General features: G+C 37.6%; 2 protein-coding genes across 12 annotated transcripts in view; one reads left to right on the forward strand and one right to left on the reverse strand.

Moving 5' to 3' along the window:
- The first annotated feature begins 551 nt into the window (after positions 1-551).
- Positions 552-23,905, forward strand: LOC307005443 (uncharacterized protein). The gene is made up of 11 exons (XM_079625631.1): positions 552-779; positions 1,093-1,252; positions 1,353-1,424; positions 1,512-1,588; positions 2,801-2,901; positions 5,229-5,345; positions 6,001-6,075; positions 15,727-15,865; positions 20,432-20,514; positions 22,041-22,137; positions 22,245-23,905. Exons 1-11 carry the CDS (start codon positions 717-719, stop codon positions 22,410-22,412), a joined length of 1,152 nt encoding a protein of 383 aa, XP_079481757.1. The 5' UTR covers positions 552-716; the 3' UTR covers positions 22,413-23,905.
- Positions 23,906-23,927: 22 nt separating this feature from the next.
- zfpm2a (zinc finger protein, FOG family member 2a) overlaps positions 23,928-26,463 on the reverse strand; it is a 184,789-nt gene continuing 182,253 nt past the window's right edge. For all 11 annotated transcript variants that reach the window (XM_079625627.1, XM_079625626.1, XM_079625625.1 and 8 more), the window contains one exon: positions 23,928-26,397. In XM_079625627.1, coding sequence (XP_079481753.1) covers positions 23,930-26,397 — 2,468 coding nt within the window. In that variant the 3' untranslated portion in view covers positions 23,928-23,929. The remainder of the gene's footprint in view (positions 26,398-26,463) is intronic.

Consider the following 26,463-nt stretch of genomic DNA (forward strand, 5'->3'; position numbering starts at 1 on the left):
ATTTCGTGAGGAGGAGCTTCATCGAAAACTAAGCTTTCAACCTGACTGGGGAGAGAGCTAATAATGTCAAATATGTGAAAAATCATGAGTTTTTTGAACAATCAAGCATTAAAACATATTCTAATCTAGTACACCACAAAAACAAAACTTTGTAAAAGGGCATAGTAGGACCCCTTTAAAAGGGATAAAAAGGCATCCATTTGTAATGAAGGTAATGTTTAATTTAAAATAAATGAATATACACACATATAGGCTACATATAACTTTTTTTGTATATGACTTCTGCTCTAGCTTGTTGGCATTATGTAGCCTACTACAAATATTTCTTGTTGTATGAATATTGTTATTGAATATTCGATCCAATTTAAATGATTGCTTTTGACGTTCCTCATTTGTGAATCAAGCATCTGTTAAATTAATAAATGCTAATTTTTTAAGTGTCTTATAATAACCAAAAGGTGAACAAGTGAATAAATGAATACGTTTTTAATTGTTTTATCTCTACATTTTGATAAATTAATAACTTAATAATCAAAACGCTCAGTATAAGTTATACACAAAACATACGGTAATTTAAGCTTTAACGAAACGCATTTGGCTCCTCATGGGTTCCCGTCGATGCGGAAGTGTCTTCATGCTGTATTTGACGTTTATTCATACAAATCCACCACAAATATAATCTGTTATCTTTCATATGAGTGAAAAACTATCAGAATATGTTGCGCAGAAAGACAAACGGACGAGAAGATGCGGACAGTGTCAAACCTGATAGAAAGAAGGTGATGAATTACCATGAACAGGGTGCCATAGTAACGCCATGTTTCTGTACCTTGGTATTACCATGGTGTATTTTGAAGTACAATGTGAATACTACCGCAGTGGTGCAAATAAAAAAAATAATGGTATTACTATTTAATATAGTTTTATTGTACCATTTGTTTCGTAGATACGCTGCTCTGTATAATTTTTCAGTGTACGTTTGGTATCAGCGTAAAAAAACATTTGGGATTTAAAAGAAAAAAGTTTTAGATGGAGTAGCTCTGTCCCTGGACAACCTCACCACTTAATGTCATGTGAACTGCCCACCCACAGACATCAGAGGACTCTGGTGTTCCTGGTGTAACTGTTTCTCGGAGGAGCTGCTGGGCTGTTGTGTTCTTCTGGACGAAGGTCCTGCTCTTCATCATCTTCATTCCAGCTTTCCTGAACTACGCCTCACTGCAGAGAGAGGGACAGGCACTGTCACCCACAGGTGAGACCTCCTCGTCTCTTCAGGAAGACTTCAGGATCATGTGCAGTGTGGGAACTTAAGTTTTCAGCTCATTGTTTTTAACATTTCTTTCTATTTGCAGATGCCCAGCTAATTGATATCGGCCTCGGCCAAAAAATCCATCTGTTTTGCAAAGGGTATGGAAGACCAGTTGGTAGGTTAAATAAATAGTTAATCTAAAAATGAAATCTTTATATTGTCAGTTGTGCACAGTGAAAGTGATGTTTAATTTGTGTTTCAGTTGTTCTTGATGCTCCAGCAGGAATGTCTTCAGACATTTGGTACCATGTGCAAGAGAGTCTTTCATTATCCACAAAGGTCAGTTTAAACTAAAGCGTGTTTTATGCTTCTGCGTCGAATCGACGGCGTACCCCCGCAGACCCTTCTGCGTCGACGCGAACCCCTCTCCGCCCCCTCCGCCGTAGCTCGACGTGCACCTCCAAAAAATTGTAACTACGCGTCGAGGCGACGCAGACCACAAGGGCTGTGATTGGTCACCCCCTAACCCCCATTTTACTGGGGCACAACAGTATTTCGTTGGGGTTTGTGCCCCAGTAAAAAGGGTCTAGTGATGCCCCTGACTGGCGTACATATGCATATCTACATTGTCATACAGAGAAACTCGCAGCTCAAGCTTTAATGCAGCTTTTCTTACTCTTTCACTGTATATGATAACAGATATTTAAGATAAAATATCTGTGTATAAAATTGAATCTTAACACAATTATAAGGCCTCCTAGAGTATGGGACTTTTTGCGTACAGTATTTGTTATTTCAGTTGTTTCTAAAACATTTTAATGCATTTTAGTACGAAAGTTATTGGAGTATAATAATTTGTTTGTGAGAATGTTCATACAGTTTTCACATTCTTATGTGAATGAGACCCAATGACTCTTGTGTATGATTTGCCAATCGATTTGACTGATTCAATAATTGAGTAATTCATATGCGAATTGAATGGAAAGTTGTACTGTACAGAACTGGATGTTAGTTTTTTACACTTATACGGTGTATTATGTTTAGAATGATCTAATGCAATCTCTTTCATTAACAAGGTGATAAGAGAAAGCCTTTCACTGCTCTCATGTACAACATTAAAGAAACAAGGCAGCACCAGAGTTTTCATTGATTTGAGTCCAAAGAGACCATAAAGGCCATAAAGACATTATTGATTTTTCTTCATCTCCCGCAAAGTTAAATGATTTCAGCTTTCAGTGCATGTGCTCCTGTATCACTCTAAGGCAGTGAGGTGACGTGCTGTCATTTCTCATCACAAAACTACCGTTGTGGAGTGCTGGAGATGACAGTGACTGCATTACAAACACTTGTGCTTGATGATGAAGATGAACTGATGATTTTGATGGCGAAATTATGTGACTTTGTAAAATTTGCAGTGATTTTAACGCACACTTTATTTGTAGATTTCCTAAAGAATTTATCAATGATGTTTTTGTTTTTTTTGTGACAGTTGAGGTGTCTCCTGTTCTCGTTTTTATGACACTTGATGATCTGTGATCTGTTGTTTCTCAGGTGTGCACCTATGACAGGGTCGGTCTGGGTTTTAGCCGAAGAACTCTGCAGAATGAAACTACAGGCACAGAGAAAGTGTGGGGAATATCAACCACTGGAAGGTATGAAAGTGTCTAAAGGTCCTTGCACACTGAGTCTGAAATTCGCATCCGAAATTTTCGCGCGTTAAAAATAAATACGACGTCACGGTATGTCAATCACGCTTGCACACTGCCTCCAAAACTTTTGTCCATCATAAAAAAATTCGGATCAGGTTCAATTTTCTGCGTTTTTCGCATCCGTAGCAAGCATTTTGAATGGTGTTTTGACAATTCAGAGCCACCGAATCGCGAATACGAAAAAACACATGGGAAAATTTCTGACTCATAAAGTTTTTCAACATGGTAGGTGTAACATAAAATGTCCACTGTATTATTTTTAAATAACACCATTGGCATTGAAATTTAATAAGATGAATTATAGCTCATGGGAAACTATTTGTTCCTCAACCATGAAAGATGACCTCCTGACACAATTTAAGAAATTATAAGAAATTTATAAATATTTACACTTGAGCCTTATACTTATACTTGATCCTTATATTTTTCTAATTACCGTATATACATAATACTGTTCAAATGTTTAGGGTCAGAAAGATAATTTAAGAGTAAATTATTGTGAAATATTATTACAATTTAAATTTTTTATTTTATACATTTTTTAAATGTAATATATTCTTGTGATGTCAAAGCTGAATTTTCAGCATCATTACTCCAGTCTTCACTGTCGCATGATACTTCAGAAATCATTCTAATATGCTGATTTGCTGCTCAAGAAACATTATTTATTATTATCAATGTTGAAAACAGTTGTGCTGAATGGAAAGTCGAAAAAAACAGCATTTATTTGAGGAATAAATCTTTTGCAACATTATAAATGTCTTTACTCTCACTTTTATTCAGCAATGATACATTAAATAGATCCAAAGTAAACATTTTCTTTAAAAAAAAAAGAACGGTAGTGTACTTATCAACAATATATAAAAAATATTGTATGGTTATATTGTGCTGTAAATCTGAAAACAAAGAAACATCCCTGAAACACATGAGCAGTTTTAATCCACAAGAGGGTATCTGTCCGTCTCATGTCCTTGACAATGACCTGCTATACTATTCAATCAGCGCTGTAGGAGAGAGATGTCTTTGTCCTCTGGCAACAAGACGTCCTGCCTTTAGGTTTTTTCATCTTACATCTGGAATCACTCTTATTGTGTTGTTGTTGACATCGTAACATGTAGCAATTCTTTATGGATTAAAGTAATGTGGACAGGGGAGTTGGTTATAACTGGTCTTTTTTTCTCTTCTGTCTGGCCTCTTGAAGCAGCCGGACGGCACGCTTCAAGGCAAGATATCAATTTGACTAAAGTTCAATAAGCTGGGAGCGACAATGTTTTGATGATCGTCCATTTTGTTCTTAATTGAAACTTTAATTTGGAACCTGATTTGATTTTCTGTTGAAGGACAGCCAATAGTAAATACTAAGTTTATTTTTTTAAGAGGGACATGTTGTTTTGTTCCTATTGACTTATTGACTATGCATACTACCATACTTAACATTTTCATAATGAATAACAATTTTCAACTTAATTTGAACTTAACACCAAAATTTTTTACTTAATGTTTAGATGTAGCCCAAAACAAACGAAATAAATTTGTGATCATTTGATTGAAAAACAATCTTTGCATAGACAAAATTGCAAAAAACAACAGCAATAATACAGTAATAGCAACTAATAAATAATAATGGCTGTTGTTATAATTGATATAATAATTATAATTGTTATAATAACAACAACAACTAAATTTTTTTATTTATTTAAATAAATAAATAATTGTTGTTAGAGTTATAATTGCTATAATCAGAATGATTAATAATAATAATTATTACTATTATCATGATCCAAAAACAGAAATAAAACAAATATTAAATATTAGATCTGTATATTGGTTATCAGACAATTAAACATAAAAGGAATCCGTACTGATAGCAATCTAAAAATGTCGGTCAGTCTCTAGTTTTTCTTGTCCAATTTCATACCAAAGACACACGGCAGTAAGTCATTCAGCGCTCAATGAATCTTCATGGCCTTTTAGTTAATGAGGATGTCAGAAATAAAACCCATTAGTGTCTCATGGTACACAGTGCTTATTAGTTTACTGTGTCAGCCTCTGGTTTGAGGTCAGTTTGTCCTTGATGTAACATCACTGACCGCTTTAAAATCTGAGCAGGAGTCTGGATGGAACAGCGGGCGTCCCGTCTGGAGGTGAACGGACACGTGTGTCATAATGTGTCCTGGTGATTAATGAACTGTCAGATGAGTCATGTCTAGACTTCACTCGCACAAACCTGCGCTCACTCCTGACCTGCATCTCTCCTGTTTATCCCTCAGGATGGTGGATGACCTTCATCGATTGGTCAAGGCTGCAGATATAGCCACACCCTTCATTCTGATTGGCTCTGAGCTGGGCACACTCAATGGCAGGTTCTACAGCCACATCCATGACACGTAAGTCACATCATTCTGTTTGGAAACAATCAGTCAGTATTATCTGAACATGTCAGGAAGTTTGTTACAACTACAGAATTTATGTTCAGTGTGTACACTGTAAAAAAGTATTTTCATGATTTATTACAACTTTTTATCTTTTGTCAAATCAACTTCTATAACTAATGTTTGAAGATAACATACTATTTAGAGTTTTAAACCATTCTTCTTCGTTGTATTAACTCAAAATTTTGAGTTCGTTGTAATTAAAAATTTAAGGCAACAACGTAACTTGCTTTTTTAAGTTAACCCAAAATTTTTTTTACAGTGTGGATTGGTTGTTTAGGGTTTTTCTTCCAGGTCATAACTATGACCAAAAGGTCCATTAGGGCAGAATGGGGCCGACCTTTCGGCACACTCTCACCCGACCCTCCACCCTCCATCTGACAGATTTAACGTTTCATCTGCTCGGATGTGCAGCTTTAAAACCCATAGATTCAGCTGTGTCAGCCCTGTAGTGCCCAAGGACTGAAAATAGTGTCCCTGCTGCGGCTCTCATCCCATTCATCTCACTCGATAGACACTGTTCATTTCTCCTCACGGTGTGTGTGAGGTCTCATCTGAGCTCATGAAACATCTTCTGTGTGGTCTTTATGCTCTTTCCCTGTCTCTTCAGGCAAGTGTCTGACCTGGTGCTGATCGATCCGATCCCAGAGGATGTCTTTGAAGAAGAGAAGTGGAAGCAGTTCTGGTGAGTCATCAGCCGAGAGAGAGAGAGAGTGTGTGAGGCACATATACCAGCTCCATCCTAATGATGAGAGCCAGAGGCAGATATAAATGTGAAGTGTTTTTTTTTTTTTTGGATGGTAAAATGCTTTCTCTTACTTGAAGTAAGCGATTCAGAGGTTGATTTTCCTGAAAAGCATACAGACTGTAGCTGTATCAACACATGACTGTTCGTTTTATCTTCCCGATAAGCAATACACAATGAAAACATTCATTATTTTAGCAATTAAGTTTGGTTATGCTAGTGGCACATACATTACACACTTCACCTTTGATTTGCTTTTTACGGGACAATAATGAATGGATCAAGTCATGCCTGTATACTAAATTTGTATTCATTGATACACAAATAATATCTGATTTGATAGTCTAAAATTATACTATCAGACCGCATATTTGATATTGATATAATATTAATATTTCATAAAATACTATTAAATCCAGAAGAAATATATGAAAATATTTTTAAATGTCTTTGTATTTCAGTGTGTATATATATATTACTTGTATATAAATCTCTCTCTCTATTATGTAATCACATTAGCATTCCAATAAAATATACATTCTTAAATATGAATATATTTATATTTTAACATTAATTTATCAACATAATTTTTTCAATATATATGGAAAATACTAATATTCCAGAATTAATATTATTAATAATTCAGAATTTCTTAGTATTTAGTCATGAGCTGACATGAACTCCATACAGTAAGTTTGTGCAAAACCTGAAAATTCATGTTATTGGTGCATTATTGGAATATTTTTTCTTTTAAAAATTAATTTATTTGTACATTTTCAATTTTTTTCTAAATTGTACATCTGAATTTTAACCTAAAACCCATGTTATTTGTGCAGCTATTTTAGTGTCTTCATCTAATTTTTTTGAAAATAGTAAATTTTCCCAGTTATATTGAACCAGATGGAACCACAATATTGCTTTTTATTTGTAAAGATTTGAATTGAATCATTGTAAGAGCAAATATTTGCTCCCGTATACTGTTTACATTTACTGTGTCTTTTGTCAGAGCTGAATGAAGTCTTGACTACACTTTCTCTGTTTAGTCCTGAAAAATCTGAGCTGCTCATAATATACAGCCACATAAGCACTCATTAAATATTTACACAGCCACGTACAGCTCCAATTACATGGATATTTAAGCTAGTTGCAGTTTATGTCCGTAGTTAAGCATGCTGAAGCTATTGGATTTCAGTGGAAGTCTGTAAGAAACGGTCACATTTCCTGGCCTTGTTTAACTTCTACCTGCTATTGGAGTCATTTAGCAGGGACATGATCGCAGTTCCTCAGAGATTCCTTCTGCACGGCTCTCCTTCCTTCTCAGAATATCCCATTTCATAAACTCCTACCTCTATTATTTATCGCCATTATGCGACTCGAATGAGTTCAGCTAGATAAGAAATGAATATGTCCGGATTGACTCATTTGTACATGACTGGACGTGAAGCAGCGCCATTTATCTGGGAAATGTTCGCAATTATGCTTTGATTAATAGATGCTCAACCTATTGAGTGCAAGACGGTGTACATGCAATCCAATTACTTGGGACACAGTGAATTAAATGTTGTGGATATTAAGTCAGGGCTTAAGTTAATATCCGTATCACACAAGGTTTATTACTGATCTTAAATCATAAGTGCTGCTGGTTTAAATTAAAGATGCTGAAGATGTATTAAACACTTCTTTTATTATCTGCAGTTACTGGCATAATACAATTCATATGGGAACTTGTATTGTAATCTGGAACTGATCATAATGGGAATTTTCTTATGTTATTCCATCAGAACACAAGAAAGCAAGATATTTTATGACAAGTTCACTACTGTTCAAAAGATTAAAAAAAGAAAAGAAATGTATTAATTTATTAAGCAAGAACACATTAAATAGATCACAATTGACAGTAAAGACTTTTACATTGTTACAAAATATTTTTATTTCAATGCTGTTCTGCAAATCCTGAAAATTTTTATCACATTTTCCACAAATATAAAGCAGCACAACTGTTTTCAGGATTGAATAATAATAAGTGTTTCTTGAGCAGAAAATCAGCATACTAGAATGATTTCTGAAGTATCATGTGACTCTGAAAAAATTTAGCTTGGCTATTAAAGCAATAAATTACATTAAAAAAAAAATTCAAATAGAAAAGCGCTATTTTAATTAGTAATAATATTTCACAATATTACTGTATTTTTTTTACTGTATTTTTATCAAATATATGCAACCTTGCTGAGCATTAGAGACATTAAAAAACATAACCAACCCCAAACTTTTGAACAGTAATGTAGCTCCCAATAGCAGGATTAGTTTCCCAATAGGATAAACTGCAGTTTTAAAAGTTTTTAAAACTCATATGCTAACTGTCCTAAAGCAAGCCTAGTAGATTAAAGATATTATACAGTTCAATGTTTGTCTCTAGTTTTGTCCCTAAGAGGCAAATAATGTTCATATCAAGTATCTTTGAAAACAAGAATTGTTTCTGCTTCCAGTGCTAAATACTAAACATTCTGTAGTTGCCTTGACAAGATTTTTTAAGTTCAAAACAACACCTGTTAACACAAGTTTTTAAGTCGACTAACTGGAATGAATTAGTTGAGTTAACTTAAGTTGAGTGTGGTTAGGCAAATAATGTTTTTTTTCAAGTTGGCTCAACTTTTTTTTTGTTTTTTTGACCTTGACAAGACATTTTAAGTTCAGAAGACTACCTGTTACTCATTAAATGGACAAAAGTATTCAAGTTGACTTTAGTTAACAACTTTAAATTAGTTGTTAACTTAAAAAATAAGGCAACCTATCGCATTCAACTTTTTTTGTTAACTCAACTTTTTTTTACAGTGGAGATATATAGATACTTTATATGCGTTTTTTATTATTATTTTATTGAATTCTTTGAGGATTATAATTTACTTCCATCTGGAAAGCAAATAATATTATTGGTTGCATATTATGATTCAAATTCTGTACATTTTCCTATAGGACTTTTTGACAAGCATTCATTTCTAGCTCCATTTGCTGCTTACAGATTCGTTTTATGTTACTAAGTGTCTCCAGGGTGTGTCAAATCAGCCATTAATTCTTTGAGCGATGAGAGGCCATTACATGAGGCGTAAACTCAAACTAAAAAGACTCTTTGTTTTGCCGACTGGAGTGGCTCCGTATTCTTTTGAATCTTTTTAATTGGGTCACAAGTCTGCGTAATTGCCGTCTTCGTCCTTTCAAGAAGCCTCGTGTGGCGACTAAGAGATAAACTGCCGGTGTCCAATAGGGAGAGCCGCTGCACCTGAGGATGACAGCGGAGACGGTATCAGCGTCGTCCCCGTGCCAGCAGGATTTCCACATCAAAAGGGCGTCTCATTAACACGGCCTCACTCTGAAATGAGTTCTGTTATATCTGGAAAAAAAAATGAGTCACTCCCCATCGCTAGAGAACAAGAGTGTCCCCGCTCTCATCGGGTCTGCACTCAGATGTGTGGTCAGGGACTTGAGTAAATGCTCAGAAATGGTCAGATCATGAAAATGATCTGGCACATCAGAGGTGACAGAAGTTGAATCTAGCCATACTGGAAAATCCAGGTAAAATCAGTTTAAAATGAAGTTGGCAACAGTTTAGGTGGTCAACTAACTGGGCTACCAGCTAGTAGACCATCTTGAACCAGCTACTATTGCAAAACACTGGTTTTAGCTGGGTTTGCTAGTCATATCAGAATATGTTTGATTGGGAACAGATGGTCTTTTTGGTCTTTTTCTTTAGTTTTTTTTTTTTTGCTGTGATGACAAAAAAACAGCTGAATTAAGTTCCTGTGAGGTTTACACAGTACAGACTGTGTTTTTGCTTTTGAAGGAACAGAAGCAGCTGTCAGAAAACCCCACGCTGGCATTTACACGTAAACATGTCAGAATTGTCAACTTTTAAAGTCTCTCTCTCTCGGATTTCCCCCAAGATAAAGTCCTCTCTGTTTGTGCATCCCATCTATCAAACTGCAAAATAAAGCTCATAAACATTTCTGTTCCAGTGCAATCTGGAAAATTTACATTTTTCTACACACACATATTGGGTCTCCATGTTTTATGGGGACTTTCCATAGACATTTTTATTCTGTACAAACTGTATATTATATCCCCTAACCCTAAACCTGCCCATCACAGAAAACATTCGCCATTTTTACAGTTTCAAAAAACACAAGGTTCTGGTATTGCCATCCTTGTGGGACGTTGTCCCCATAACGTAGGGTTTACTCCAGGAATATATTTATTAAGAAAAAAAATGTATATATATATATATATATATAATATACATGCATACATATTTTTTTTTTTTTTACTTATGACCATGACACTAGACACTGAATTAAATTACTTTGAATAGTAGAATATGTTCTTATAAGACTAAACAAGACTGGCTGATCAATGTTGGAAAAGGTGTATCTGTGGATGTTTTATATTCAAAGCTCTTCTTTATTGGCTTTACTTGGAGCTTCCTGTCAGGAAAAAACAGCTCTTATTGTGTTTAATGACTTTAAAACAGTGGACTGAGTGAATCAAGGGGCGTTTACTCATTTGCAGAGATAAAGTGACTGGAAAACATTCACAGATACTAATGGAAATGAAGACCATGGATCTCATGTTATTCATCTCCTGGTTGTGTTGGACAGTGTGGGAATGCCTTGCTTGCAACCACCAGCACAACAGCTTGCCAACACCAGTGATTAAACCACTGTGGGTGTGTGGCAACGCACTTTTAGAAGGGCAGCGGTACGAGACCCTGCAAAGCTGAGCAGGCCGTGACAGGTCTGAGGTGCAAGATGATCGATAAAGACTTCACAGTCAGACGCCTTCGTCACAGACACCTCTAAAAGACAAAAGTCAATGGAAAAATTAAAGGCAGTCAGTCAAGTCATCTTATGTGTATTAAAGTCATATTGGGAAAATTGCTGGCCTTGTCTGTAACAAGCCAGGAGAGAGATCATCTGGAGTTACATGGGTCTGGCTCCAATAATGACAATTAACAGTAATTCGACTTTCTTGTGCTGGAGTAAATGCTGTCAGTCATCAGTAATGAAGTAAGGACATATAGTGCTGTGTTTACAGCCGTTCTTGTTCACTCAGTCTATCACAGTGAGACACGACTGCCCCCTACTGACCGCACTCAGAATGACCTCACCACTATATATAGCTTCATACAGTAAACAGCGTTAGCTCAACTGTAGTTGTTATCCAGATGTTTTGTGTATTTTTTCTGAAACAGCTAAAAAAAGTAAAAATAAAAATATAATTTTTATTTTGATAAATTTTTTGTCAGCGGAAAAACCAAATAGCTATAATGCTATCAAGGATATTCAAAATATTTAATGCAGGAATTAAAAGTAAAATGTTTTCAGAATAAATAATTTTGAATCATTTTTAAAGATGATGATAACAATACAGAGTACTAAACAGCAATAATTACCATCACATGTTTTTGACTAACTTTTTAATACAAGACAAAGGCCTCATGCGAGCATTTTTGAGTGATGAAGCCAACAACCTAATTTAATTGAGTCGTGAGTTGATTTATTAAAATGGACCGTTTGAACTGACAAACTTTTCGACTCTAACTTAATCTCTTCCTCTGAAGTTTACATTAAAGATGCTAGTAGATCATGTCGCACCATTCTGATACTTGTAAGTCAGGAGACAAGGAAGAATCAAATAAGTTGTTCACTGACAGTGTAGTTAGGCTCTTTAAATTCACGAGGCCTGGGACAACGTTTTTGTGTTTTCTCCATCTTCTCTTTCTATACTGACACTATACTTCAAACACTATAAAATAATATAAAAATCACTAAAAAAATTGAACCAGCCCAATTTTATTTCTGATCTTTAAGCTAGTTTAATGTGGTCTCTGAAACTGGCCAATGGTCTTCAGCTGGTTTTCAAGCCACAGACCACCAGATGTCTTTATTTTTTAGCAGAGGAAATACACCCCAAGTTATGCTAATTGTATTTTCATTTTTCATAATCCTTTAAACACACAAACTTTTAAGGATGGTGTGTTTATTTTTGTTTATGTTTTTTTTCAAAATCCATTTGTCAAACCAATATCAAATGTTCACGATTGTCTTCGCAATTTTTTGGGGGCGATGGTAGTGATTCAGAATAACACATTTTAATTTTAATATTCATATCACAGATATTGATAGTTTTTGGTTGTTAAATTGAACTGCTTTGCAATGTACAAATCTCTATTTCAGACCAATCAAACTGTGAAGTTCAATATATGAACAGAAGGAAATATTTAGTATTAGGCCGGCAGTCCACATCGGTTTGAATCAAGCGAAGGTTAATAATCAGTTGAAATGTATTTGTCATAACCTTCTCTCCTTGGTGTTGAGCCGTCCATCTGGGCAGCTCAAGTGGTCGTACAGGACATCATTTGCCATGCAAATTCAGATGGCTCTTATCAAGCACAGAGAGTGTGTGTGTGTGTGTGTGTCAAAGAGAGAGAAACATTCATACAGACTCATGTGTTGGTTCTTACAAAAGAAACAGACTCCATTCAGCCTGCACTAATCCAGATGGGAAGTCAAAGAGCAGAAAGTCCACGGCACCAAAGTCATTTCATCACTTTTTTTATTCATTTAGATAGTTTTCTGTCATGCTTAAGGAGGGGGGAAGGAGAGCGCAAGAGAGAGAGAGAACGGAAAATGACCAACATTGGTGAGGCGTTTTGCTTGACACGACTTCCTCACTCCGTCTGCCTGCCGTTATCTGTTTAATTCATCCTCCTATCTGGCTGTCTTTACCCTCGCAAAATTTCCCTTTGACACGCATGCCTTCCTGCGCATAATCCAGACCTACCGGGCAGAATTAGCAGCGGAGGAATTGATAGAATGACGGAATGGAGAGAATAGGACAGGTGAAAATAAAATGTCAGAGCGAACGGACTGATTTGACTCCGAATCAAATTGTCAGGCTCGATACGGGCCGCGTTGGGGGAAATGCTGACAGATGAAAAGTGTCAGGGAAGAACGGTTTGAAGAGAAAAGGGGTAAAATGACATGGGAAAGAATATTTAAAAAGATGAGCTCAAACTCTCAGTCTTTAACTTTCGATGCTAAACTTTTGATGGAAGGTCGTGCAGTTGGATGTGTATTTTTTTTCTTCTCCTGGATAATTTCAGTATGACTTAAACATCATTATTAGCCTACTTGAACAAAACCCTAACGCTTCGTATTAAACTGAGGTGCATTATCACACTGCAGTGTTTCCCAAAGAATCATTTAGGGGCCAAACGACTTTTGGTTGTATAACATGCACAAACAGTCAGAAAAAATAATTGTATAAGTTAGACATAACCGAATGGAGTCAGTTGCGAACTCGGTAACAGTTCTGAATGATTCAATGACTTTACCGCTAACTCAAGAGCAAGTAGGTTACATTTTTGTGTAATAATATTTTGATTATAGGTAGCCTAAGTTTTAACTACACGCATGCCTTTTTGCTCCCAAGTTTTCTGGCATTTAAAAATTATTTGAAAATTATTTAAATCCTTAAAGCAATGACTTAGGCTACAGTATGTATATTGATTAAGTTTTAATTTGTTATAATTAGCTTTTATATATTTTGTTTAATAATGACAATGCCTGTTATTTGAAGAGGTTTAATAAGGGTGTCATAAAATACTAAAAACTCGAGGAGAAAGGAGCGAGTTTGAGGCTGTTTTGTTCATCATTTTGACTTGTTAGAAAATAAACGATTCATAAAAGGCAGTTTCTGTGAATTGAAAGCTCTACGTGCACTTTGTTTCTTGCTCGTTGTTTAAATGAGATGATATCTTATAAAAACACATATGGACAGGCACAAAACCTTTCCTAAAACTTTAGTAAATTGTACATTTTATTTGATATATTATATTTTTACACGTACGATTTTTACTAAACTGACCATCAAAACTACAAAACTTCATTCACTACGTACAGTATCTATCACTAAAAAAGCCTATAGCAAATAGCTTAGGACATGCTAGCAACGTGTTAAATCCAAGGGGGTAATCCATCCGCCGGAAACTGAAGCCTCCGCGGGAGCCGCCATTGTAGCAGAACTTCACCCGCTGTTAGCATTCCATTGACTCCCATTCATTTTGGCGTCACTTTGACAGCGAATAACTTTACATCTGAAGCGTCCAAAGACTCCATTTGTCCATAAAGAAACTCGACAATGTATAAAAGGCTCCATTACTTTGTATCTTACGTTATGACTTAGTAGAAGCTGTTTTTGTAAAAAATAGGCTAACGATTGCGTCATACCCACGCGACTCTCTGTCGCACTGTAGAGAAATTACCGTATAGACTGGCGGAGAAGCTCGCAAGCAATCGGGGGGACGTGGAGGCATAAAGTCAAGGGAGAAGCCCATAGAGATTCATAAAGTTGCTCATGCTGCTACTAGCTCATTGACAACTAATAATCACGCTCTCCGTCTCTGAGAGATTCGGAAGGGAATGATTCAGATTTCTCTCGGCACAGCTACTAGAAGACCCACGTCAGATCTACGTCGTCAAGCTCAGTTTGAGTCTGCGCAGTTCGCCTGGCGATCAGGAAGTGAGTGCTTCAAATGGGCTTCACTTTTCTCCGTTGAAATCTATGGGGTCGCTGTGTCCATCTTATATACTGTCTATGGTTAAATCAAGCTAGCAACATGCTAATTTATGCTAGCAACAAGCTAATTTATCTTAGCAACATGCTAATCATGCCAACAATGTGCTAAACAGGCTAGAATTGGAAGCTCTACTTTCACTGTATTCCTTGTTCATTGTTCAAATGAGAAGATATCCGATGAAAACCGCATATGGACACTCGCAAAACTTTCCCTAAAACTTTTAGATTTTATTTTTGTCGAATTTTGTTATTTTTAGTCACAGTCACTTGCTCTTGAACATGAATGACACCTACCATGTGAGTCTTCTTGCGGAAAAGCGTTCAATCATTTTTCTAAGCAATCAGACTAACTAGATTTACTCCTGGCGGCGGGCGACAAAACATACAAAAATATTTAATAGACATATAAGAGGAGGAACCTGAGCCATGTCAAGAGACCAGAATAGAGACTCGTTTTGACTTGGCCGAGTCAGCAACCAACCAGAATACTATAGCAGCTCCCTAGCAAACCAACTTCCAGAGCATCAACAGAAGTGTTCTGTCATGTGTGTGTGTGTGTGTGTGTGTGTGTGTGTGTGTGTGTGTGTGTGTGTTCTGTGATGTGTCTAAATATTCTTCACGAGGAGAGTGTTGATCAGTGTTTCTGTGTCATTGATTCATTCTTCATAAATGAGCTGTCATTGTGAAGCATTCGACTGCACAGCGAGGAGTCATTTAGTCTTTCATGCGCTGGTAATGACCGCTCAATTAATGCAGTTCATCACAGGAGACTCCTGTCACTGATTCACACGCCACTGCTGCGGCTCTGCGCTTTATCATCCTCACTGTGACCCAGATGTAAACAAACTATTTTCGTTGCTTATTTTCAATATTTGGTCTTTTTGGGATGGGTCAAAGTTCTGAAGGTGACAGTAAGTGAATTGTAATCTGATCAAATCTTATGTTTGTGTATGTTGACAGGTACGCTCACCTGGTCCCATCCCTGCAGATGATGCAGTTCTCCGCAGCCGCAGGTTTGAGTCGTCTGCTCATTATTCTGGGCATGTTGAAGCCGCTCGTTCAGGGAGACGGTGTCTCAGAGGAAACCATTCAGCTACAGGTCAGTCCACCTGTAGTTCATCTGAGCCTGGATCTCTTAAGCAGACCAGTGAGTAAACAAACAAATCTAAAGGTTATGATGCCACTGCCACTGATTCACAACCAAATCACTTAAAGGGCATTTGAACAAGCTCCAAAGAGTACTATAATAGTTAAACCTATTAAAAGAAATGAACTAGTCTATACAAAATACCATAGTAGCCGTCAGTAGATTCATTGATTTTTTTTTTTTTCAGTTTCTGAAATAACTACTTTTGCTTTTACTTGTTACACATATAAAGCGAAATTACAACTTAAAAAATACACAATAGCTGCCAATAGATTCAAATAATTGATTAATTTCATGATTTTGTTTTCAAATTCGAAAACTACTTTTTGTTTAATTGTTAAACCTATAAAAAGACATTTCAACTTAAAATAAAAATACTAATAACAATAATAATAAACTGTATTTTATAAAGCGCATTTAAAAGCAGTTTCTCAAAGCGATGTACACCAAATAAACTGAACATAGCCTACATAAAACAATAAATTAATAAAAACCCAAGTAATAAATTAATGAAGAGCTAAAGTCAATAACTTTTTACTTGGTACTAGTAGGTTTTACTTGTTAAACCTTTAAAAACGAAAGTATAACTTAAAATAAAATCTACATGTATGCTGTCAATACATTAAAATAATTAATTATGATTAATTTAATGATTTATTTCTCTAAAGTTCTGAAGTAACAATGAAAGGAAATTACAACTTAAAATACAAATACATATTAAACGTCAAAAGATTAAAATAATTCATTTAATTTAATTATTTTCTTTGAAGTTCTGAAATAACTACTTTTGGTTTTACTTGTTAAACCTATAAAAATATAATATAAAAAAATACGCATTGGTTGTCAAAATATTGACATAATGAATTGATTGAATTCATGGTTTTCAAATTCTTGTTTGAACTTTTTAACTATCAAAATAAATTACAACTTAATTTTTCAACAAACTTTTTGTTGTTGTTGATAATGAATGTAAGTTGATGTGACAAGACAAAAAACATCATTCTTACAACATGGCCACTTGGTGGTGCTGTTGCTTAAATTACAGTCGCATCTATGCGCTAGTTGACACGCAGGGCAGGATTTCTGGAGAACAAGAGAAGCAGTTTAATGATCAGGGGCCGTATTCACAAAGCATTTTATCTTACCACTAGGAGTACTCCTAAATCGCACTAAAAGATTTTAGCTAGGAGTGTTCTCTTAAAAGTTATTCACAACGCCTTTCAGACCTACTCTTAGTAAGGAAAAATGACAACTCCTAAACTAAGAGTGAGTCTTCGTTGCTATGGATGACGTCAATTCTCATGCACGAGCTTCATCGCAATGATCACGGTGATTGGTTGTTAGATGACAGGGCCATCATGCGGAACATAACACAGACGCACCAAATCATGGAATTACAACATCTAAATATGTCTGTGTCCTACACAAAATAATAATAATAATATCATCGAAATGCATATATAATGACATGTTTGTGCAGGCCCCAGTGAAGTGTAATTCTAAAAAGGCAGAGAGAGAGAGAGAGAGAAAAGTTGTGAATTAAATTAAATTAAATCTAGGTAGCCTAATACCCTAATGAAAACCACCACTTGCCTAATAATGAAAAATGACACTTGCATTAACACTTGCTTGGTTAATTGACATCCTATTAGCCTAAATACAATAGACTACTTAAAGCAAGGAAATGTTGCTCCTATCGAAGTAATGTAATAGTTGAATGACGGTGGATTATGAACTCGCCAAAACGGAAAAGAAAGCCCAACTGACGAAGGATCAGTTACTGCTGCTGGCCCAGTTGGTGCTGGAAAAAAAAACATAATAAAAGGGAAATTCGGCACTGGGATACAACATCGAGAATTGTGAAGTTTGCATCTAACACAATCTGGGTATTGATGGAGTGGGTTTTCTTTCTATTCACAAACACGTCCTCATCCTGACGTGGTGCAATTATTTTAATATGTGTCCCGTCTATAGCACCGACCACTCCGGGCACACTGGCAATATCCATAAAGCTGGCTTTGTTTCTTTGGAGTTGGCGAATGTCCAAAGGAAAACGTATGAACTGTCGAATAATATGGGGTCTACAGAGTGCATTGATGGTTTGGTGGATGGATCTGCTTCCCAATGGCTGGGATATCGCTAGATCGTCGGCATTACACAATTGCATTTTCCCGTTGCCAGGTAGCGAAGTGTTATCAAACATTTCAATTCGGCACTGATTGGGTTGTTGCGATTAGTTGGCGCTGTTATTGCATCCCAAGATCCACAACAATCAGTATTCCCTCAAGGTTAAGGGTATCTTTGTAATAACTCTGTGTCATTGAGTGTCTCCAACACACTGTGTCGCGCGGCGATTTTAAGATCCTCTGTGAATAGGTCTTAGTGAGTTAGGAGTCCTCTCGACTTCTTTTAAGCTGTCCCAGACTTAGGTGCTACTTTTAGGGCTAAAATGCTTCGTGAATTACTCTTAGTGAAAAAAATTAGGAGTCCTAAAGTTAGGAGTGACACGCCCATTATTTTTTAGAGTTGCTCCTAAATTCGCCTGTTAGGGGCTACTTTTAGCCTTAAAATTCTTTGTGAATACGGCCCCAGTTGTCTAAGATGAACAAGTTTCCCGGACTGACTGTGAATGTGAGAGTCTGCAGACAGAGACTGACGCGGATTCTTCAGACAGGGTTTCTCAGGTCACGATGCAAAACAGCCGCGTGCAGTCAAGGTGCGACGCCGCTTTCTTCGCTCCAGTTCCACCCAATTTCATGCACGTTAACATGCGGACACGAATATGCAAAACATTTATTAGAATTTTGAATGGCCCCTCTTCCCCTCAAAAAGCTACAGATTCCCATTTACGACATGAATCGAAGGTTGACCTGAGGACTGAGAGTTGATTTAGAGGAATGTTTTGCCTTTATAAGGAGCTTGAAATAATTAATGCACGACAGGACGGTGGTGAGGACTAGGTATACCCCCCCCCCCCCCCCCCCCCCCCCCCTTATTTCATACATGCCCATCCTTCCTCTCTATCTGCATAAAAACAGACACAGTGTTTTTAAGACCTCTGTCTCATTTGTCCGGGAAAGATTATAAGCATAAAACGAAAGCAATATGTTTCTTTGTAACGGTAGATTTCAACAAAACAAAACAAAATAAACAAGCTTTAAATATCTGCATGTTTGCTTGAGACAATAACTTTGCTTATGTTGTTGGCATAAACGCAGTAGGCTGGTTGAAGCATAATGGTTCAACGTCACGTTTTTGTTTTACGTTAGTATGAATGTATTAGAAAGTGTATACGTCAGGTCAGATGCATGTTAATTACGTATTTGCTACATGCGCCAACTTCAGAAACGTCAACAGCTGCTGTTTTGGAGACACGTATGCATGGAAGTCAGTGGAGAATTTGCCTCATCATTTCACTGAATAAAGTGCTTTTGTGTTGTAAAAGTTCATGACATAATACATTGAATGCACATTTGCCATGACATTCATTTTTTACAACTTGTTTGCTACAAAAACTTGCCACAGGAATTGTGTGTGAGTTAGGATTTATTATATAAATTATACACTACTGTTCAACAGTTGGGAAGAAGTCTCTTATGCTCAGATACACTAATATTGTGAAATATTTTTAATGTTGGTACATTTTTTTTCTTTCATGAATAGAATGTTTAAGATAAAAAAAAATTGCACAATTATTAATGTCTTTATTAACACTGGTCAATTTAATATGTCCTTGCTGATTTTTTTAATTTACAGTATTTTCTTTCGAAAACTTTCTTCCCCATTTTTTTATTTATTTCTATTTTAAACACCTCTTTTCTCTTTTACTAGATCAAATTAAATGGTGCTACGGTGTGACAAATTCTCTTAACTAATAAAATTGCATGCATAATAATGATCAAAATGCAGTATAACATGTCACACTGCAGGTAATGCCAACTATTTCATGCCAGGCCAGTATCAAGTCTTGCTGTTGCCCATAGTGACTCATCAACAGATGTGACAACTACAAATCACATTATTTAGAGAAATAAAGGAAAAGGTTTTTGTCGATACTTACACTGTATTCACATAATACTTCTTTACACAAGAACACAGACAATCAAATAGCAATTAGTGGTTACATGGTGCTTTCATGTTTAACGTAGAAGAATTGCGGCCCTTGAAATGCTTGTCGGCATTTAATTTGACTGCTCTGCCTCTCAGAATGGAGGATTGTTCTTCATGAGAGGGTCTGCTCCCCTCGTGCTATTGACTCAAGTGTTGACTTGACGCTTTCAAGTGCGTCTGTCCGAGGTCACCACGAGAGTTTCACATCTGCATGCCTATTACAGTGATCAAAGAGTAACAATGGAATATTTGAACAACTCGAACCATCTCGAACATTCCTGGCATAATATGTGTCTATGTAAATGCATTTGTCTTAGCTATTAAGGGAGATTTGAATGTTTATTTTGGCTGACTTGTGTTTTGCATAGAGAATGTTTGAAAAAAATATTAATTTCTCTCTCCTGTCAGAAATATCTTCTTTGTAACCCTGCCCACCAGAGCGCTGCAGTAGATGAGCATTTCTTTCTCAATGAGAGCGCATCTCAAGTCCGGTAAGACTTTAAAGGGGACCTATTATGCCCCTTTTTACAAGATGTAATATGAGTCTTAGGTGTCCCCACAATGTGTCAGAAGTTTCAGCTCAAAATACCTCACAGATCATTTATTATAGCATGCCAAAATATGCTATAATTTTTGTGTGGAAGCAAACACGTTTTCTCACATGATGCAAATGCAAATGAGCTGCTGCTTCCCTCCCCCCTTTCCAGAAGAGGGCTGTGCCTTAACATGGCGGACCGTGTACAGCTCACTCAGGGGAGGAGCTAAGCTAATAAGACACATTCCGGCACCAGTTGTGGGAGGGGACTGTTACATTGTGATGTCACAATGTATAGAAAATGCAAATGTATCACTATTCATGATTTAGGGGTTATATGAAACAAAGAGTGGGTGAATTTTTACCATTATATCATTGTTCATTGTGAATCATCAGTAACAAGATCAACAATAAAGTGCATTGTTGTTATTATTAACAATAACTTAAAGGATTAGTTCACTTTTAAAAAAACTTTTGCTGATAATTTACTCACCCCCATGTCATCCAAGATGTCCATGTCTTTCTTTCTTCAGTCGAAAAGAAATGACGGTTTTTGATGAAAACATTTCTCCATATAATGGACGTCAATGGGCCCCAAACGGTTCAAGGTCCAAATGACAGTTTCAGTGCAGCTTCAAAGGGCTTTAAACGATACCAGACGATGAATAAGGGTCTTATCTAGCGAAACGATCAGACATTTCAAAAATAAATTAAAAAGTTTAAGTGTTATAAACACAAATGCTCGCCTTGCTCTGTTCTGTGATGCGCGTTTGTGACGTCACGTAATACGCAATTACGTTGAAAAGTAAAAATTGTCTGTCCTGACGAAAATTTTCTTTTAGGCTTTTTAATATTACAACACCCAGGATACGCACACGAAATAGGCATTTTAAACGATAAACTGACACAAAGACATTTGAATATGTGTATATGGTCCTCCTTCCGCACATTTGTAAACACTGACTCGGTACGTCAAGCGTGACCTTTTCAACGTAATTGCGTATTACGTGACGTCACGAACGCGCATCACAGAACAGAGCAAGGCGAGCATTTGTGCTTATAAAATTTAAACTTTTTTATTTATTTTTGAAATGACTGATCGTTTCGCTAGATAAGACTCTTTTTCATCGTCTGGTATAGTTTAAAGCCCTTTGAAGCTGCACTGAAACTGTCATTTGGACCTTGAACCGTTTGGGGCCCATTGACGTCCATTATATGGAGAAATGTTTTCATCAAAAACCTTCATTTCTTTTTGACTGAAGAAAGAAAGACATGGACATCTTGGATGACATGGGGGTGAGTAAATTACTAGCAAAAGTTTTTTTTTAAAGTGAACTAATCCTTTAAGTCAAATGTAAACATTCAGTATATGTATAACAAAGGTAAAAAAAAAGAAAGAAAAAAACACTCTTAATAGTGATTTCTAGTCTAGGCGTGCAGTGGCATAATTTACTCTGTGTTTGCATGTCCTTGACTTTTTAGGGAGATCTCCAGATATAAGCCTCTCTCTAGCAAGACATCTGTGCATGTGATCACTGGGGAATCGTTTGATGATCAGCTTCCTTCAGATCTCAACCAAGTGAGTGTCAGTCCCACTTTCTACCTTGACTTCTGAACTTTAGTTAGTTTTAATCAGAGGCAAATCCTTTGCTGAACATCTCATTAACTGTCATCTCTCCACGTCAGGTGGTTGCTGAACTTCAGAGCAAGTTTTTGGAGCGCTCTTATCCCAGTGCCAATCACATTCAAATTCGTGGGGCGGATCGTCATATGATCTACAAAAATCCATCCTCGGTTATCAAACATTTGCATAAGCTTGTGTCACAAAGACAGTCCAACCAACAGAGGCAGTGAGATGCTTTAGAAAAAGCCGCCTCTCTAATAACAACAGTTCAATAACAGTTACATCCCTGCAGCTGTGCACTCTTTCTTTTATGATGCAAGAAGCCAAATAACAGCATCATATTTCTGCTTACAAAGGAAACCGAAATCTGTGTAGTTTGTTTGCTGAGGGATTCTACTTTTTTTCTTTTTCTTTTTTAAACTGCTGAAGACAAACTGCCTCTGTAAAATACCTTTTTATTATGAATGCAGTTAAATTAAAGTTGAATTTAACAAAACCTGTCGAGAATGTCATATTTCACCTTAAAAGATATTGGAAATTAAATTTGGCTTTAAAAACCCAAGAACTGTTTTTAGCAAGAAAATTTTACCCCAGATTCTCATTATTGTAGTGTGATTTATTATTAATTTATGAGAATCACCATGGTGAATGTCACACAATTTCCCCCCTCCATTTTTATGAGACATGTTTCTGTTAGACATCCTGAAAGAAGACAATAAAATGGTGTTTATCCTGAGGATTGAAGTTTAATTGACACCACATCAAAATAAAAATTTCCAACAGATCTGGAATTTTATTCCATCCATATACATGCATAGCAACAACATTTTTAAGAAATATTTTTCTTACATAAGGACATTGGAATGATCATTTTTACAGTATTCCCTTGTCTCGTCCCACCCATCAATAATCACCATTGATAAACCTGCTTTTTGTACAATTTCATTTTTTTTCCAGGAGTAAGAAATAGCTGCTTTTCTCCCTTTATAATACTGCTTTCCGTAATGTTCCCGCCCTCCTTTTTTTCTTGTTTTTTTTTACAAAGTATTGCGCCGAGAGCAAATTTTTAAAAAGGGAGAACAAGGTGTTTCAGCAAACAGAAATACAAGTACTATACAAGAATGCTGCCCTCCTCATTTAAACATCCACTTCTGAGTCGAAGAAAAGACACAGACAAACAGCAACATGTATATGCAAAGCCATGTGTACAGTATATGCCAAAACATGAGCTGCAGCGTTTTGCCTGGTTAACCCTCCAAACAGTTTTAAGGCTGTAGTCAAGAGAATCATACTGCAAGTGACATTTTGACATATACAAAAGACTGTACCAGCAAATAAGAATACACAAGTGCTCCAGTAGCTATTGTTGGGTCTAAAACGCATTTCAGTTTTGTATCCCGTGCCTATTGTCTCCTTGAACCTAACATACATTGTAAACAATATGTCTGCTACACAAGAATGACTATACATTAACATTACAAACAACTCTGATATAAACTTTCTTTGAATTTAAATTAAGAGCACTACTCCTATTAATACTGATTGTAAAATAAATAAAATGTGAAAGTGGCACCAATATTACACTTGGATTTTTTTTTTCAGCATTTTGCATTAAGTCTTCAAATAACGAAAAAAGAAGCTTCTCTTGATTGTCCACAAGCAGTATATAAAACTGCATGATGCACTAATTCAGACATGACCGTGTACCCAAAATAAGAGGGGAGAACAAGGGAAGAAGAGCATAATTTCATTTCACATGCTCAGCGGCATGTGACGAGCAGTAAAACTTCTTGTGAGTGATAAAGTTTGACAAGTTATTAAACTGGATGTCACAGAGGCGGCAGTACTTCCCACTGCCTGCTGGCGGCGCTGAACCATTTATGCCTTTTCCGGCAGGTGCGGATTCTTCCATGGTTGATTTAGAAGTGGGTGATACATTCTCGTTTGGGTCGGGAGGGTTCTCGGCTCCCCACGTGGGAGATGTTTGTTCCTCTGGTGATGAGGCGTTGTGAGGCTGATTCTCTTGCTGGGGAGTTGCTGGTGTCTGGCGATCCTCTTTATGACCACCGTTGACAATCACCATGCCCCTATTTTTGGGCAGCAGGGGCAGTGGCTCCTTGCTGGGATGTGCACAGCCATTGGCCGCAGGTGCTTCTGTGCCCGTCTCTCCTGCGCCATTGCTGCTTTGCTCCTGTTCGGCTGCCTCACCCTGCATTGCGAGACTCCCTGCCATGTAGTCGCCGCTCTTTATCCCGAAATATGGCGAAATTTGCTCTGTACCTTTCACCTTCTTTATTGCTCCAGGATAGAGACAGTGAGGCAAAAACATGTTCTTCTCATCTTTCGAGGCCATGAGCTGTGCATCACCGAAAGCTTTCAGATCCGTTGCCGGCCCGAGGTGTGGTGGGAACATGCCTCCGTTTTGCACCATTAACTTGTTGCCACCGTTTTTCTCGCATTTCACAGAACTCTTGTCATAGATGTCATCTGAATTATTGCCTTCGCTCTTAATGCCCTGGAACATCGCCTGCTCCAGATTGCAGATCTCACCATGCTGAGCAGCTGTGACAGGGCAAAAGTTCTGTTTATGTGCTAGGTAATTCTCCACTTTGTTAAAACTTATCTTGCAGACTGTACATTCGTGATAGTCCAGCAGTCTTTTAGGGGAGTTACACGACTTGTCAGGAAGAGGTGAGCACTTTTTGCTGAGATCTATTGGAGCATCTAGTTCCTGTGGGTCTGCAATAGTGTTACCTTTGGGGGCAAGGATGGGCTTGGAGACAGTGAGAGAAGCATCTAAGTGTTTCGGGACAAGGCCTGGAAAAATGTCACACCGTGGATGGAAGCGGTCGGCCAGACTTTCAACCGTCTCTTGGGATGTACAGGGATTTCCTAGATTAGGCAAACCCATGAATCCCGGCTGCCCCATGGGCTGCCGTTGCTCTTGGTCAGGTAGACACATCTCATACATCTTCCTCCGCTTGCGCGTTCTCATGGTCCGCTGCATGGCAGGCACCTTCGCGGACATGCGTTTCATGGGTGGGTCGTGACGAGTGGCGCAATAGTACTGCTTGTGAACCATGAATGTTTCATGCCGGCTGAAGGTGATGTTGCATGCTTCACACGTGGTCTTGTTTGGGTCATTGTCACTTTCCACCAAAGATGTGCTGGGACTCTTCACCTCAGGCTGTTTTCCACCAAGCCTTTCCTCAACTCCTGTTGGTGTAGTAACCTTCTTTACTTGCCCAGTGAGGTCTTTTTCAGGCACTTTCCCACTAGCGTTCATAATATCCAAAACAGACGAATTCAAGCAAGCTGTTGTCACGAGATGACTGTCAGTCTCTGATGGAAGGCATCCGGGGAGCATACCGACTGAAGTGTGGCCACTGTTTGGACTTATGGCATCGGAAACCTTGTCCGGAACACTAGAGAAATCTGGGGACTTTGCCATGTGCTGCCAGCGACTATTGCAGTAGTGCTTCTTATGAACTAAGTAATTATCTAGATTATTGAAGGTGATGTTGCATTCAAAGCAGGTCGCTCCTTTGGGCATCAGAGGACTGTAGATGACAGGAGGGTAGCTGTTCCCTCCATGGCGTAGCCTGCGATGCACAAGCTCTGACATTTTTGCTAGAATCTCAGATGCTTGTGGTACCACAGAAATGTCCTGGGAGAATGCAAACTGCGACAAAAACGGACCCATGGGGAAGGTTGGGCCCATGTTGTGCTGGACAGGAGAGGAGGCTAGCCGTGGACTAGAGGGTTCCGATTTGATTCTGGTGTAAGAGAAACTAGCCTTGCTGCCTGGGTGACTTTCCCCCTTCTGCAATCCAAGGGAAGGTTTTTTCTCAGGTCTTTCAAGTTCTCCATCAGGACTGTTGGCCTTGTTGGGTGTGCTTTTGGGACTTTGCATGACTACATCCTTCCTGCCTGACACTTCTCCTCTTGCAGTGTGCAGACTTTCCTCTCCTCCTCTTGGGGAGTTTTCGCTGTCACTCTCCCTGTGAATCTTCCCAGAGTGTCCATGTAAGTCTTGATGCTGCAGCAGTTCCCTATGGTTCTGGAAGCTGATGTGGCAGTGATTGCATCTGAAGGCTGCCTGTGACAGGTGTGAAAGAATGTGGTGCTGGAATGTAAGGAGTGAATCTGCTGTGAAGTTGCAGATTGTGCATTTCAAGCTGGTGCCAGGGGGAAGAGACTCCTCCATTTTGACACCTATGAGAAAGAAAAAAGACAGTTGTTTTTTTGTCAGTCTAGCATTTCCACTAATTTTACATTGTG

Source organism: Phoxinus phoxinus (genome assembly GCF_949152265.1).
Source record: "Phoxinus phoxinus genome assembly, chromosome: 10".
NCBI classification, from domain to species: Eukaryota; Metazoa; Chordata; class Actinopteri; order Cypriniformes; family Leuciscidae; genus Phoxinus; species Phoxinus phoxinus.